General features: G+C 39.4%; 1 protein-coding gene across 6 annotated transcripts in view; it reads left to right on the forward strand.

The window, feature by feature from the left end:
* The window catches only part of sdk2b (sidekick cell adhesion molecule 2b), a 308,341-nt gene that overhangs the window by 220,526 nt on the left and 72,000 nt on the right, over positions 1-15,815 (forward strand). For all 6 annotated transcript variants that reach the window (XM_081601026.1, XM_081601024.1, XM_081601027.1 and 3 more), the window contains exon 4: positions 1,830-1,977. In XM_081601026.1, coding sequence (XP_081457152.1) covers positions 1,830-1,977 — 148 coding nt within the window. The remainder of the gene's footprint in view (positions 1-1,829; positions 1,978-15,815) is intronic.

The raw sequence follows: 15,815 nt of genomic DNA on the forward strand, positions 1-15,815 counted from the left end.
CTGTTCCACTCAGCATTCTCATTAGATTGATTTTTGTTGCTATGGTTCTTTTTAACTTTGCTTCATTTCAATATGACCGCAGCTTATTTCAGACTCCCTCTTTTGTCAACAACATCTGTTGTTTCTTAGTGGAAAGTGCCGCTCCCCTGCACTGAATTCCTGTGAATTTTCCCCCAGCCGCTTTCAGGCTGCTCAGATTCCTCCTCTCGTTAACAAGCTATTAGAGATGCACAGTAGAGGCGTCTGGAGGACTGTCGCGTTGTGACCACCCACAACCTCTTATGCACAACTGCCCCCTCTCCCCCTTAGCCCCCATCACCACACCCCCTCTACACACATTCTCCTGCCTCCGTTTTTTTTGGGGGGGGTTTGCTGGCTTCTTCAGGTTGCACGGACATTTTGATCGTATTTCCCGCACCGTGTTTTACCTGACAATGCGGTCAGCCAGGTGTGACAGAGAAAGAAGTGGGAGGGAGAAACGGGGTAGAGTAAACGGTCCTGTTGGTCCACATCTTCAGTGCTGGACAAATAGAACATTAGTGTCAGCAACTCCCTCCTTCTGCTTCTCCTTTCACGTTGCTGCATTTCGGGTCCTCCTTCACCGGCTCTTATGTGTTGCCACTTCCTTCCTCTGTTGACTTTGTTTTCTGGCCACCACGGCTTTCTATTTATTTCTTGGCTTGCACCCCACTGTCATTCAGTTCCTCTACATTCCTGCATCTCTCTCATTACCATAATTCTCTTTTGTCCTTGTATCTGTTGCTCAAACTATGAAGAGTTCCGACGGAGATGCGGAGTAAAAATAGAAAGAAAAGAAAAAGAATTTGGGACACCTAGAGAAAAAAATGGATAGGATAGAAAAGGATGGGAGTGGAAGAAAAGATAGAGAAATTTCCTTTCGGTGTTTGCTTCATTGAGGCGGCACTACTGTGAATGCAAAGACACACCCTAGAGAAAGGGAAACACAGAAAGGTATTACAGATTGGGGAAGGAAGGGGAGGAGGACATCCCATCACAAAAAGTGCAGATCAAAGTCAGGGGGATTTTCAGACTCCCCAGATTTTCATTTAAGCTAAGCACCATGGCTACGGTGCAAAGCCAGATTACCTCTTTTTGTTATTCTCTTAGAAAAAGAGCGGGAGAAGGTAGAATAACATTTTCATCAATACACAAGCACTCCAACATCGCTGGTTTGAAGTCTCTCACCTTGATCTCGGCACATTTCAGACATAAATACATCCGAACTGTTTCCTAGACTTAATTGACATTTTGATGTACTGATTCATTCATTTCAGATGAGTTTTCTTTATTACTTCCTCTCAAATTAAAGAAGCAAAGATATGATTCTTCCCCTGTGTCATTTTGTCTTATTGACTGCATCAGATCAAGGGAAAGGAAACAAACCCAAAGATCTCCTTTAACACCAGTCTTTGAAGCACCAGGAATATTGTTGCAGTATTTTTTTTCTTAAGAAGTCAAAATATGAAACAAATGTGAGAAATAAAGCTATGGAAAAGGGAGAAAAATAAGATCCAACGTAAAGTCAATTTAGCTTCCCCTTAATGTCCCTTTGTGACTCATTACATGTTGCCTCTGAAAAAGCCTTTCATGATTTGATGTGGAAACCATAGTAACAGCTCTACTCTGTCTGTCAAAGTAACATTTTAGAGCTCAAAGCAAATGGCAGCAGCCCTGAGGTCACCAAAGGAAAGAGAGCGGCATTTGTTTCAGTGACTCTATATGTGTGGCTTTTCAACACTCCTGTGTTACCTGTCATGCCCCCTGGCCCTGGTTGACTTTGTTTTTGTGGTTTATTTGTCTCCTTCTAGTTATGGGCAGTTTCGAAGAGGGTGAGCGCACTCAGTCTGTCTCCCAGGGGGAGGGCGCCGTTATTCCAGCACCACGGATTCGGAGTTTCCCCCAGCCGCAAGTTACCTGGTTCAGAGATGGACGGAAGATTCCGCCTAGCAGTCGCATGTAAGTATGGTCCTTTTTTTTTTTTTTGTATCTTATCAAGAGAGTGTCTTAGTCTTAAAGTCACTGGAGTGCTGCTCATTTATAATGACGTGATCAAGCACATCATCATTGGTGATGTGCAAAAGATATTTCAGGTCTTTTTTCAGTTTGGTCTAAAATTTAGAGATTACATCATCAGCTATAGTTCTTTGCAAAAGTTTCCTTGAGTATAGCACACCTCCAAACCTACCAAAACTCAGCCATCCACTTAATCTAGGAGGTGAGCTGAAAGGCAAGGCCCTCATTTCAGCAATCGGTCCACATTTCTACCATCATCTATGGTCATAAAATTTGGATCATGAACAAAATAGGGACATTTCGAAAACAAACAAATGAAATTACTTTCCACTGCATGATGGCTGGGCGCTTGGTTTTCTTGAAGGTGATTGGCGTAAAATCCCTAATTCTCCACATTGAAAGGAGTCAGGTGAGGTGGTTCCCTTTGGGTGGGCTTTCTAGCATTAACCTCCAGGAAGAGAATGCTCTGGAAGCTACAAGGACTTTAGATCAGTGCGGACGTTTACCTTCCAGCAGGAAAACAACCTTGAAGATGCCACCCGTGCTTCAGCCAGGTGGTTTGAATCAAAGTCAATCAAGAATCTGAAAAGCAGTGTTCACAACGTCTCCACTTGTGTGAAGTTGGAAGAGACGTATGCTAAATGACTAGCAGTTCCAACAACAGTAAAGGTGGTTTTACAAAATGTTGACCTCAGTGGGCTGAAATGCACAACTTGGTTTACAGATTTGTAGAAGTAAAAAATAAAAGCACACGTTTTGCATGCTTATGCTTATGCTCTACTTTGTGTTGGTCTGTCACATAAAGTACCAATTAACCACTCTGAAGTGTTTTTGATGTAATGAGAGAAAGTTTTGACATGCTAAGAGGGATGGAGTACTTCTGGTAGGCAGTGTAAAAGGATGTGTTTTACCACCGTTCCTATGTGGAACCCAGCTTCCTGTGTGTACCTGCATGTGTGGGCAGTAGAAAGTCTCTAATCCCCGTCTCATCACATCTGCATTTCTCCGCAGTGGGAGGTGACCTTGCCCTTAGTTAGAGTGAATCTTTCTTATCAGCTCCTCTTCATCAGTAATCATACCCTGACCCTGAATCACACTGTGAGACAAGTGCCCAGAGATTCTAAGCAATATCTGGCTGCAGTAGATCTTGACAAGGCTGGGTTCTTTAGTTCATCTGATTATTTTAAAAAAAAAAAGGGTGCTGGTCCCACTTAGATGCGATTTTATATATCTTGAACAATATTATTCTTTATTAAAAAAAAGTTTTATATTGAAGTTCTTTTTTGTCACCATCCATTTTACATTTATATTCATATGCAACCTATTTTATTTGTAATGTATTTGCAAAATTTGAACGAATGCTGATCAATTTTAGATCCTTGTCTAAAAGCATACAAGCACGGCTGCATGTTTCAGTTTTTGGATAGCTTCTGTTTTTGCTGCAAATAGTCACGGCCCATTTGTTTTAACGTCAAACCACAAAGACTTTCCATGTTACGGGTTCTTTGTTTTCAACTGTTTTAATGAGAAGCCTAAGAAAGTACAGGGTTTATTTAGTCATTTTCTACATTCCATAGAAACTTACATGGATAAGTCTGTGTCTGTTAGAGAATGTTGAAGTATGATATTTTCACACTTCAATAATTTGTTAGATGTCATTATGTAAAATAAGACGAAATCAGACTTTGTAAGAACTTAGCTCATGTGATCTATGTGGAAATGCTAGATTTTTTTTTTTTTTATCACTCAAAATACAAGAAAGTAATAAACTACAGCTGGTGTTGGAACATAATGCTGTTATTTTCCAATGCCATGCCTTGCTTCTTTTTAGGATTAGTTAGACTGAAAATGGCACTGGGTTGGACTTGTAATCATGCAACTGCACTTTCCCATTTTATTAGTTTGGCTGACTGGGAAAACTCACCACAATAGCAGGAGTTTCTGCCAGAAGGTCACATGGAGACTGGAAGACTGTTTGTTAAATTCAGTGTTATTTTCCACAGCCCTGGATCCCCTCTTTGGATTCAGAACGGCATGACTCAAAGGAAAGATGAAGCATAAACCTTGGAGGAACGTTATACCAACTTAGCCTAATGTAGGAACCCATATAGCCAATAGCTTTTTGCAAAACTGAACCCAGAGGGTGATCAGTTCTGGTTTTTGTAGGCTGTTCGTGTCTCTTGAAGGCATCAGAAGAAAACTCTTCTCAGCTTGCAGCAACAAAGGTTTCAGAGGGAGGAGTTGTCACAAGGGCCTTATCAGCCAGTTTGACGCAAACATAGAAGTAATTCAGGCCGTCTCGTGCTAGGTAACTAGTAAAGAACAAGGATTATAATTGTCAAACCACATTCTTTAGACAAGTAATACCATGAATGTAAAAATAAAAAAATAAATCTGCTCTCATAGAGGAAAGTATTCCTTGACTGGAGGTGTTTTCACACTCAATGTGATTAAACTCGCAACTATTCCAATGAATAAAAAGACGTCTCCTAATCATAGGTTTAGCACACTAGCCTTTACTTCAAGGTGATTAATCATTAACTATGTTAAAACCTGCTAAATGTATGTATTAGCCACGTATGATCATTAGTGCACGAGATGCTTTCTGACAAGTATTATCAGACATTCACACCAGACTGTTTTTCGGACTATAACGCATTGACGTCATAAAAACAACAATATTTAAAAGATTCTTAGACTTTGTTGCTGTAGAGTAAGAGATTATTTTTGTGTTTTGTGGCCTACAATGAAACTTTTCAAGGGACGTAAAGAAAGTGACATTTGTGGGTAAAAGGTCAGATCTGAGGTGTTCTATGCTGTACAGTTTTATTTTGAAGACTGTTTTCCTTATTTCTCTTGTGTTGTGTCACCTTATGTCTTTGTGCCCTTTTGACAGTTTTTTTTTTTTCTCACTCTGGTTTCAGTTACCAATTAGTCCCCCACGTGTGCTGTCTGGAGTCCAGCATTTTTGCCCTTTCAGCTGTCAGTTTGTCTGTGTTCCCTGCCGACGCTGCCTATGCGATTCTATTCAACATTCGCTGTTAGTGGCTCATTTAGTTTCCAAATCTTTCTGTTATTCCTGGAATTCCTGCGTCACCCTCCTCCTGTGTATTTGTTAGCCTGCCTAATTTTTGCAGTTGTGCATCAGCTTAAATAAAGCCATTCCCCCCCCTTCCTGCACCCTTCCTCCCTTGTCATGCATTTGGGCCCTTCCTCCCTTTCATCTGAAGCCGTAACACCCACTGTGCGTTCTTAGCTGTTCTTCATCCTCACTTCCTACCCTGCAGCTCAGAAAATGCTAATACCACACACACACACACACACACACACTTTACCAAGGTCACAGTGTGCAAATGAGCACTGTTGATAACTGGCAGCCTTTCTTATTGAAAATCATTTAATTGAATTTGATTCATGCCAGTAGCGTTTACTCCGTAGAGGCATCAAAGCCTTGCCAGTGGGGGGAGTGGGGTGAAGGGAGATCGAGGAAGCGCTACAGAGATTAGCAGCAAAACACAAATTTTACCTTGATGAAAGCACTCTCCAAAAAACAGTGCTCTTCAGGATCGGATCGAGATGTACAGTCAATTGTCATACACACAGCTTTGTAATACAATATTGCTGTAAGAAAGGGTTCTGTAATTGGACCAAGTTGCAGTGAGGAGTAGCACGAACGGAGATGGGAAGGAGAAGACTGGGGGGAAAAAAGTTAGGGACAGCCACTGATGCCATTTTCACTGTAACACAGTCTGTATCCTACCTTTCTACTTTTTGATTTCCCCTTATTTTCCCTTTTCCCGGTACCCCTCTTCAGGTGTCATAACTTTAATTTGCAGGCTCTTCAGGGGTCCATCTCTCTGCTTGTCTCGAATCACACCAGAGCAAGAGGAGAGTGTAAAACGTAGCTGGATCCAAAGTATATGTGACAGTCACTTCCAGCCAATCGAACTTCTAATAAATTTTATACTGATGGTGGAGACTTTCTGTAACTTTATCTATCCAAACTATGATATTTTCCCATTTTTTCAGTGCATTTTAACATGTGGACTGTAACTGCTGAAATTCTTAGCTACATCCTGAACCATATCATAAAATAGGAAATTCATAAGTGATTTTTTTTTTTTTGCCAAGACCAAAGTGGAGGAACCTTGCAGTGCAACCAGAATGTTTGTGTGTTGCAAAGATCTTTATAAAAATATGTGTTCCGTTGTATGAGCACTGTTTTCCATTGGATACTGAAATAGTTACATTTACTCTGTTATGCTTACTTCATTACATAAAAAATGCAGTTCTATGAGGAGATTTTTTCTACTCTACTTTTTTTCTTCTTGAGTAATATTATTTTAAAGTAAGTACTTCAGTACCCCATCTTCCCCAGATAAATACACACAGTAAACAATTTTTTAAAAACTTTTTTATACACAAGCTTCATTGTTTCTTGGTCTTTTCCTACCTTTTGAGCCTGATGAGCATTTTGGTGGATGAGTGATGCTAGTAAATGATATTTTAAAGGAAGCACTTTGCACTGTTCTAATATATATAATCTAGTTCAAGAAAAGGTTTCAGTAGCGTTTTTGTGAATGAAATTAGATTTGGAAATAATTTTCTTCTGCTCTAAGTGTTTTTTATTTAGTAAAATATGCTACTTTAGAAGACTTTTTACCAAAATACATTTTTACCTGAGTAATTTTGTTTTGTATGACCTTTTACTAATACTTGAGTAAAATATATATCAATGTATTGCTACTCTCAATTCTTGGCTGCTCCTACTTCTGATCAGATATTACTAAAAATGCAGCACCTTGCAAAAGAACAGCTATCTACTGAACTTTCATGTTATCACATAACAACAACAAATTTCATTGTATTTTACTGGAATTTTAGTAAGAATTAGAGCTTTTGTTGTACATTTTTACAGTGGAAGGAAAATATGCATTTTTTTATAGCACTTTTTGAAATTTAAAGCATATGGTACAACTGCAAACTGGTTGGCAATGGTTTAGATCAAAGCCTTTTCGTGCATTAAAATGACTTATAGACAACAGAAATCCAGTAAATTATGTATTTCAGTTGGGGGTTCACTTCTGCGTTGCAGTAGTATAAGTGTATTGTTGTAGTTAAGAAAAAGCAATAAGTCAAACACACCGTATGGGTGAATGCTGTGACCATAGTATAATTATATGTGAGCACAACACACTAACTGGGAGCTAGATGTGTAAAGGAAACCTACAGCAACTTAATGAATACTCCATATTTTGCTTCCAAGCTGCCAGACTTCCCCTGGCAATGTCTTGCTATGGCACCATGACTGCTCTCTCTCTGCCACGTGGCCCTTGCAGCTGCTGGTCTTGGCGAAAGGAACGATTTTTCATTCTGTCTCTGACAGTACACCCAAAACATGCAGATTCCACTGCTATGCTACCGTTCTTACACAGACTTCAATCTATTTCTTCCTGTTCCATATTCAAAAATGTGTCCGTGTTTGTCTCATATCTCTGCTGATTATTAAGACTGCATGAATCCGTTCCTCTTAGACAATCATGTCTTTGTTGTATTGCGATGGAAAAACATGGCACAAAGCATGAAAATAATTATTTAGTACTAAATGTCATTATTCCTCCCTTATTGAACAGAAATGCATTTGGCAAAGTCTTTCCTATTAAGCTGGTGTGATTTGTTGTGTTATTCTGGAGACTTAATGTGGTGTATAATCAGAACATCCGTCAGTGCACGCATTTGCCAGGAAATGTTGGGGCTGCTGGCAAGAGGGTGAGCTTGTCACTGGATGCAGACGCAGAACCTTTCGTCTGGCTGTTTTACCTCTGACAACACTTCACTAAGTCTACTGCCTCTTGTTTTTCTTCCTGAAACTTTGTATTGGCACTTTGGCATGGATTTATCTGCACTGCATTGCAACAGGCTTGTAGAAGAATCAAGAGACGGCTGACCTGGAGGAGTTGGCTGGCGGACTTCTCTGGCATGAACAGATCACAGTTCTTCCAAGTAATCTGCTGTAGCTGCTGATCAATTAATGGCCTTTGCTTGTGATGCTTGGTTCCTGTCAGTGGGCTATGGATTTCCTATTAGTCACAGGGACTACCAAATAGTCAAAGCCTGTGTCTGAGTTTGTGTACAGTTGTTTAGAATTTGCCACAAACCCACCCTGTATATATATATATATATATATATATATATATATATATATATATATATAATATTTGTGTTTAATTACTCTCTAATATGTGGTTTTACTGTATGCTCATGTTGTGTTTATTTGTACTTCATATAATTTTAGAACATTGTAAAAACTTAAATGTATTTTTCAACCCAAAATTGTCAGGATTTTGGGTTTTTCTGGTTTTGTAGTTTTTATTCATTGATCATCTGTGTTTGCCTTAATTATTATTTTTGATTTGATCAGCAATGATTTTGTTTTTACCTGGTGTAGTCTACTTTTAATTTTAGTTAGACAAGGTTTATTATTTAGTCCTTGAGTTTTGTTATTTTTTGTTAGTCAGATTTATTTTTCTAGTTTTGTTCGTTACTCTCCTTCGACCCCTTGTGCCGCTCTCTCTTTTTCTCTCTCTGATTCGCTCTCTCTCTCTCCTTCTCAGGCTGCTTCCTGCTCTCTTCCCTCAGACCTACAGTCTATTAGCCAATCAGCCCCAGTCTGTTGTTCCAGCACTGACTCTCCCAGTATTCAATCTCCTCTATCTTACTCACTCCTTGCTGGTTCCTCCTGTTATGCTCAGTTTTTTTGCCCTGTGTCAATCTCCTGTTATCTCCTTGGTTTTTAAAAGTGCTTTATTTACCAACTTTAAGTAATATTAATATGCAACATCTACTCGACTCCTCAGTCTGCTCTGCATTTGAGTCTTATATCATTCTATAAATCAGGACACAAAACAGTTTATTTCTGCTACAGAATCTGAAGGACAAAAAAAAATTAGCATAGGTGACTAAATATTTTTTTTTATTTTGTATTATTGAATCAGCACACCTCAAAAAGAATTGCATGTTGGCATGTGGGCACCTTATGCTTCAAACTTTCCGTCTGAAAACCACATTCAAAGATACCATACGTACAATATGTGTTAACAGATTCACTCCTCTAGTGGAAAGACACATGACACTGTTTAATGACCAGTGAGATCACTTTTTTAAAATACATTTTCATTTTTTGTCATTGTAAAGTTCAAACAATCTCTTCCATCAATCATAATGGGTGATGTGTGATCACTGGCCAACCAGTTGGATGAACTCCAAGCCCCAACAAGTACTCAGCGATAGTATCTGGAATCCAGAATTATATTCTTCACTGATTCAGGGTTACATATGTCTGACTCAGACCAAACACCAAACTGTCCGCCAAACATCTACCTCCAAGGCTTCCTGGCTATACGAGCAGGCAGCGATTTAAAGAGTAGTTGGAAAAGAAAAAGAGATGGACAACAGAAAGTATGACAGCGGAGCGCAGGAACCAAAGAAAAACAAGAGCGCGACAAGGAGGTGATTAAAAAAACAATATCCAAGTTTTTTTAAAACTCATATTAGACATGGAACAGAACCACCATCCCTCTACGCTTCTCAAAATGTTAGCCTCGCTAACAGTGATTCTACGATCCCACCAGAATCTGGAGCTGTGTCTGATCTGGCGCATACGGAGTTAAAGACGGCGGAAGGCCGATCTTCTTCGCCAGGTGCAACGATGACCACGGATCATCCGTACAGTCCTGATCCTGCGCTTTGGGTAAAAACTGATGAGTTTGTGTGGGCTTACTTGGCTGAAGAAAAAACAGGGAGCTGTCAGAATAAATGTTGATTTTAAAGCGTCGGTACAGGTTTGCAAACATCAGAAACGATTCTTCTTCAGATCGAGCTTTGAATGCCAGCTAGCAAGTGGTGAGTACATCCAAACTCAGAGGCTGATTTGTCCTCCATCCACCGCAGCTGGGTTTTGTATTTTCAACTAGCATTATACTGGTAGTATCATACTAGCAGATAAAATCAGAGCCAATGAACAGATTCATTCTTCAGTAGGTTCAGTTCAGGAACAAACTTGGCTCGCTTCTCTCTTACCCCCCGCCAAACCAGACACCCCACACTCATTTGACTCACAGCTTCTCTGTCACACCTCAGATGTGTTATGTTCCATCTCAGTCATGGACTCCTAAAAGCCTTTGCAGTGAAGCTCTGTGGGATTATGTATTACCTTTTCAACCTTAGCTTAACCCAAGAGAAGGTTTCGTAGATGTGGAACACATTCTGCCTTCTTCAAGTAAAAAAAACAACCGAAAACTCACCCGTCAATCGTCGACGACCATGCGCTTGCTGCCCTGACATCTCACATTAAGAAGGTCCTGAAGAGTCTGCTGTTGGCCCACCCGAGCGCCTTTCACCGTGCAGTTGGAGTTGAAGACACTTGCTTCAACAAACCTACTATCATCCTCACAAAGCAGGCAGCACTGTGGTCTTTGATTTATCCAGGGAATTTCACACAAATCAGCCTGATTTGCTTTGTCAAAAAAATAAAAACTTCCAGTAGACACAATTGGAGGCCTTAACCATCACCTGGAACAGTGACTACCTGACAAATGGAGCACATTTTGTGAGACTGAAGGACTGTGTGTCTTACCAGGTTGGTTAGGAGCACAAGAGAACCACAGGGAACTCTCTTTCAACATTTATCTTCACTCTGCACACTTCAGACTACCAGCACAAGTCAGAGTCCTGTCGCCTGCAGAAATACACAGATGATTCAGTCGTCAGGTGTATCAGAGATGGACAAGAAGCTGCGTACACAGAGCTGCTGGACGGCTTTTTGTGTCACGGTGTGAAAATAATCATCTTAAATTTGAATGAAACTCTGGAGATTAAAGAGGGATTAATAAGTATTTTATGAATTTAAATTTGAATAATTATTCTATAATTGTACGTGAAGTTTAGTATCTCAATTGTCACTGAAATTAAGCATCAGCTGTAGTGAGCCCATTTCACTGAAAATTATGGTTTGCAGAGTCCAAATGCACTCGAACTGTGTTTTACAACCTAACTCTGCTTTAAACTTCTCCACAGCTTTATTTCCGGCCAAACTGGTCATGCTCTTTGGTCTCCTTGGCGCCGCTTGTCCACTAATATTTTCTAACAAACCTACGGCGTCTGAATTGATCATTTATATACATACATGTAATTTATAATTACATACTTCAGCGCTCTCTTTGGTAATTAGGTAAGTTCCAAAAGGTTGCTGGTTTCACTTTCATTAGAAGTATAAAGACAAATGATTACAAATTCATGCCATACATTTCAGAATTTTCTGTAAAAAAAAATATTTTTGTCATTTCACTGCGCAATTGTGCACTACATTCTAACAACGCATAATGCAGTTGTACTACAGCAAAATGAAAAATCACAGGGCATTAATAGTTTTGCAAAGCCCTGCAAGACGCTGCAAATGTGTCTTGTACAAAAGAGGACTTACATTAAAGCATATATATATAACTCACAGTACAATTGTTAACAATTTAATTGTCTTCAAGGTTACAAAATAAAAACAAGCCAATGTGTCTCACCTTTAGTATTTTTGGTGTTTTATTTCTTCTTCTATTTAATAGTTGATTAGTCAGATTGAACATTTTGAATTAATTGGATCTCAGGAAACAAATTTCCATGTGTTTAATTTTCATCTGTGGCACAGCAGCGTTAAAACAATAATTTACAAGATTAATTGCCATCATAGATTAATCTGTTGATTTTCTATTTTGACCTTCTGCTGTTTTGTTGGTAATTGGCTAACCAGCTGTATATAATTAAAGGTAATTGTTTTTTTAGTAATATCAAACAGCAGGTGCTACCGAAAAAAAAAAAACAAAAAAAAAAAACACACACACAATCTTACAGAGAATAAGACCAAAGTTTGATGAATCAAGGCTACAAAAGTGAATTCATGCACATGTGTGGGCTGTAAATGACAAGAAATATTAGAGCTCAAAGTATTTGTTTTACTGCTAATTAACTCAGTCAGTGAGTTTCTGCTTCTCAGTCTGGACAAGAAAATATTTTGTCCATGTTTGTCTTTGGATGAACATTAAAAAAAAAAAAAGACATCCACCCACACGCTTCTGGAGTTATCTGCCCTTGAGTGTGGAAACGTATGTAATTCTGTTGTGACAAATGTGTAGGAACCCCACAAACACAAAACAGCACTGAGGCAAAGACAAAATCGTTTGACAAATCTGTAGTTTGTGCCTCAGGTAAAAAACAAAAAAAACAAAAAAATGACTGACTATTTTCATTAGAAGCACTTGTTTCCCCCTCTCTCTTTTCCATCTCTAGGAGCTGGTGCTGGGCTTTTTTGTTCAGCAGTTGTCTATAGAACAGTGGGGCATGCAGCCTGTTGCTCTTGCTACACCTTTCTTTCGCTATCATCTGTCCACTACCCGTAGTTTGACTCATAACTTAGCCAGCGATGTGAGCCGCTTGATTCTGTTGACCTTTTCTCTCTCGCTCTGTCACTTTCGGGGGAGACCCTCAACCAACGGGGGCTGTTTGTCTACATGTAATGGGGATCCAGGGAAGGGGAGCAGGGTTAGGCCTCCTCACACCGTGACAGATGCCAAAACACTCCAGTTTGGTGTGAGTGCGTGTGTGTGTGTGTGTGTGTGTGTTTGTTAGAGCTGGGTCCTCTCTCGACTGGATTAACAGAACATGGTAGGCACACAGCTGACAAATTCTGGTTGAAACAGACTGGAAGAGATAAAAAAGAGTCCATGGATGATTTGTTTTTTTTAATTAAAGAGAGCGGTCTGGATCATTGTTAATTTAATTTCGAGGAGATTCAATGTATTTGTAATAATTGAAATTAGAGACGGGAAGCGGCTTGTAAGAAATAGAACATTTAAAGCCCCATGTCTCTCCATCTCAATCAAAAACACATCCTCCACATCATTATTGATGAAAGTGCCAATGAAAGATAAAACTAGAAGTCAATCAAAATCACCCTTGATTTCATCCACAAGACATTAATTGCGTTCGAGACTTAACTATGCTTGTTGCTGTATGAAAGCAGCAGAGTTGTTTCTGAGCTGCAGTCCAGCTTGGCGTCTTCTCAAGTGCATCACAGTTCTTTTTGGAGCATAGTAATGGAAAAGGAAATTGTGTTAGAGTGAAAACAAGAGTATTGTGAAATCAAACATAAAAAACAAGAAATAAAAAATAAAAAAATAGACAGAGACCGAGGCATGTTCGCACATATCTGATTTGTCCAAATTTCCCTGCTTGATAAATCCCTGCACCGTGCCGGATGCGTGGTAAGTTATCGTTACAGACGCGCCTCAGACAGCTGCTCACAACACCACTGGGAGACGGGGAGTTGAATAAGGATGACTGGAATGCATTCAGACAGTGAATGAGAGATAAAGAAGAACAACATCAACCGCAGGAAGCTTGTGGAGGAGAAAAAACCCCAAAACAATTTCATTACTTTCTGAAACTGAACTCTTATCTTCCTCTTCCTGCTTCCTTGAGACACTCGTAAAGCCATTCAGCATAATTGGCTTACTTTTATTTTCTTCCAGCATCATGTGGTCTTTGATCCCCGAGGCCCGGCAAGCTCTGGGAGCAGTTACATCTGCTGAACAAGCTGCGTAACAAAGTTGTGTTTGACCCCCACTGCACCAGCACTGATTACAGGCTGAGGGAGAGATGCTCTGCAGGGGAGCATATTAAAATCAACCGGCAAGGAGAAAAAATTGCCTCTTGCTTCGAACAAGTGATAAAATCTGAATTAACTGTGTATAATATGGGTAAAAACTAAACTTGGCTGGCAGTTTGAAAAGCTATTTAGGTTTTATACGGTCTTTGGTGGGGGGGATGAAACAAAGAACGGGAGCATCAGAGGTCAGAATGTGAATGTTACTGTGTATCAGACAGTAAGCAGTCGATGAATGGATGTAAGTGAAAAATAGTTTTACTTTAACTCGAAATTGTTTTCTTTTTTCCATTTCTTTTTCAGTTTTTTGAAACAGTGTTTTAGAGAAATGTCTGATTGTGACTAATTATTTTCCAAAAACAATCAACAGCAACTCAAGATGCAAACAGCTCACGGGAAGGGATGAGGAACCCCAATTTTTTTGTTTTCATAAACAGTAAAGATGTGAAAAATAAGTATTTAATCTTTATGACTTAATTCAGTCCAGCTTTCAGTTGTCCATAAACACCTTTCATCAAAATCTCAATGTCCAGTTAAGACACGCATTTACATTTCTGTGTTGTTGGAGCAGGTTGCAAGTGGAGCTGCAAATTACGACAATGAATAGGCAAAATAAGAAACATAAGCAAGACACAAAACAAAGACAATTTGAAGTGTATTTAAAACTTTAAAGTCAAACAGAGCATAGCCCTATGAAGTGGAAAAAATGCTAATAAGCCTGACTTTAATTTCAATATTCTGTCAGGCATTCACACAGAAATCCTTGGTGACGAAGGGAAAAATGCTTTCAGTCTTTCGAAGTGCCAAGATTGTTGAGCTGTAAGTGTTGGGACAAAAGTCTCGAGTAGTAGCCCCATAGGAATATGACCTGTGCTGCGTTGAGGTTTAGTTGAAGAATCCAGTGGAATGTCTGTTAGATCCATCACTCAAATTAAGACCCTCACTGACGCTGACTGGAGCCCAACGCCATCAGCATCTGCAAGAAAATGTTTGGAAGAATGAAAAACGTCTACTTCCAGGCCACAAAGTTGTCTAGTTAGACTAACGACAATATTTAATTGGACAGTACTTATATGCTGCTGTGATCACATTGCTGTTCATGTCATCCTTCTGACAAAGGAGTTTTTCCAAACAATTCTTTCCTCTTCTACATTCTACATGTTCAAAATTATAACCCCATTGTGTGTAGTTAATTTCACACACCACTTGGATTCAGTTGAGGAAATATAATGAAAAGTTGGATTTCTAAAGATACAATTACTTCAGCTCGTCACTTTGGTTCAGCATTCAGTTACAACTTTATTTAAAAAGGGTTGGGGTCATCATCTAAGCTACAGCTACCAACAAATATATATATTTTTTTAGGGTGCAGCATAAGGAGTTAGGCCTGGACTGCATAGCTATTTTAGAACATCCCTGAGATGTCACCCGGAATTCAGTCACTGCTTTGGAGACTTCCTGTGTTTCCTTCATCCCTGAAGGGATCCATAATTCATACACGTGTGTCCAGGATGTCACCGCTCCAGCAAACTGGCATAAAATATTTACCGCATATCATGAGCTGCAGCCATTGAAGTTTGCTTGCCCCTTTTGAAAGAGTATTTAGAGTCTCGGCATGTGAAGCGAATCCCAAATGAGCTCAGTCGCCGCAGTCGCTTCTGACATATTTGGGAATCGGTCGGTCTGAAGATGGATCTTAGACTGTAAACGCTGACAGCTCAGGTAGTCTGTGGTGTTAAAGGGTGCAGTGTTTCTGCGCATGCTACATTGATCATACGTGTTCTGCTGTGTTTACTCCATAAGACAGCCTTGATATTTCAGCGTACGCATGTTGAAGGGTAAACTGTACCTCATCAGTCAGTTACTTTTGACTTTAATAATACATTCTTATAAGCTAGAAAACCACTAAAAGCAATGCACCTAGTATTTTTTTGTTGTTCTTGATTATAGTTATCAGTTTTTTTAGGTGTAGTACTGATAGCAGCTCGAGGAACTGTACAGAATACATGTGCGCAAGAGAACATATTCAGTTGTTTTTTTTCAATAAATTTATTTCCCTCTACTTTAAACT

This window comes from Poecilia reticulata, chromosome 19 (assembly GCF_904066995.2).
Source record: "Poecilia reticulata chromosome 19, P_reticulata-male-v2, whole genome shotgun sequence".
Lineage (NCBI taxonomy): Eukaryota > Metazoa > Chordata > Actinopteri > Cyprinodontiformes > Poeciliidae > Poecilia > Poecilia reticulata.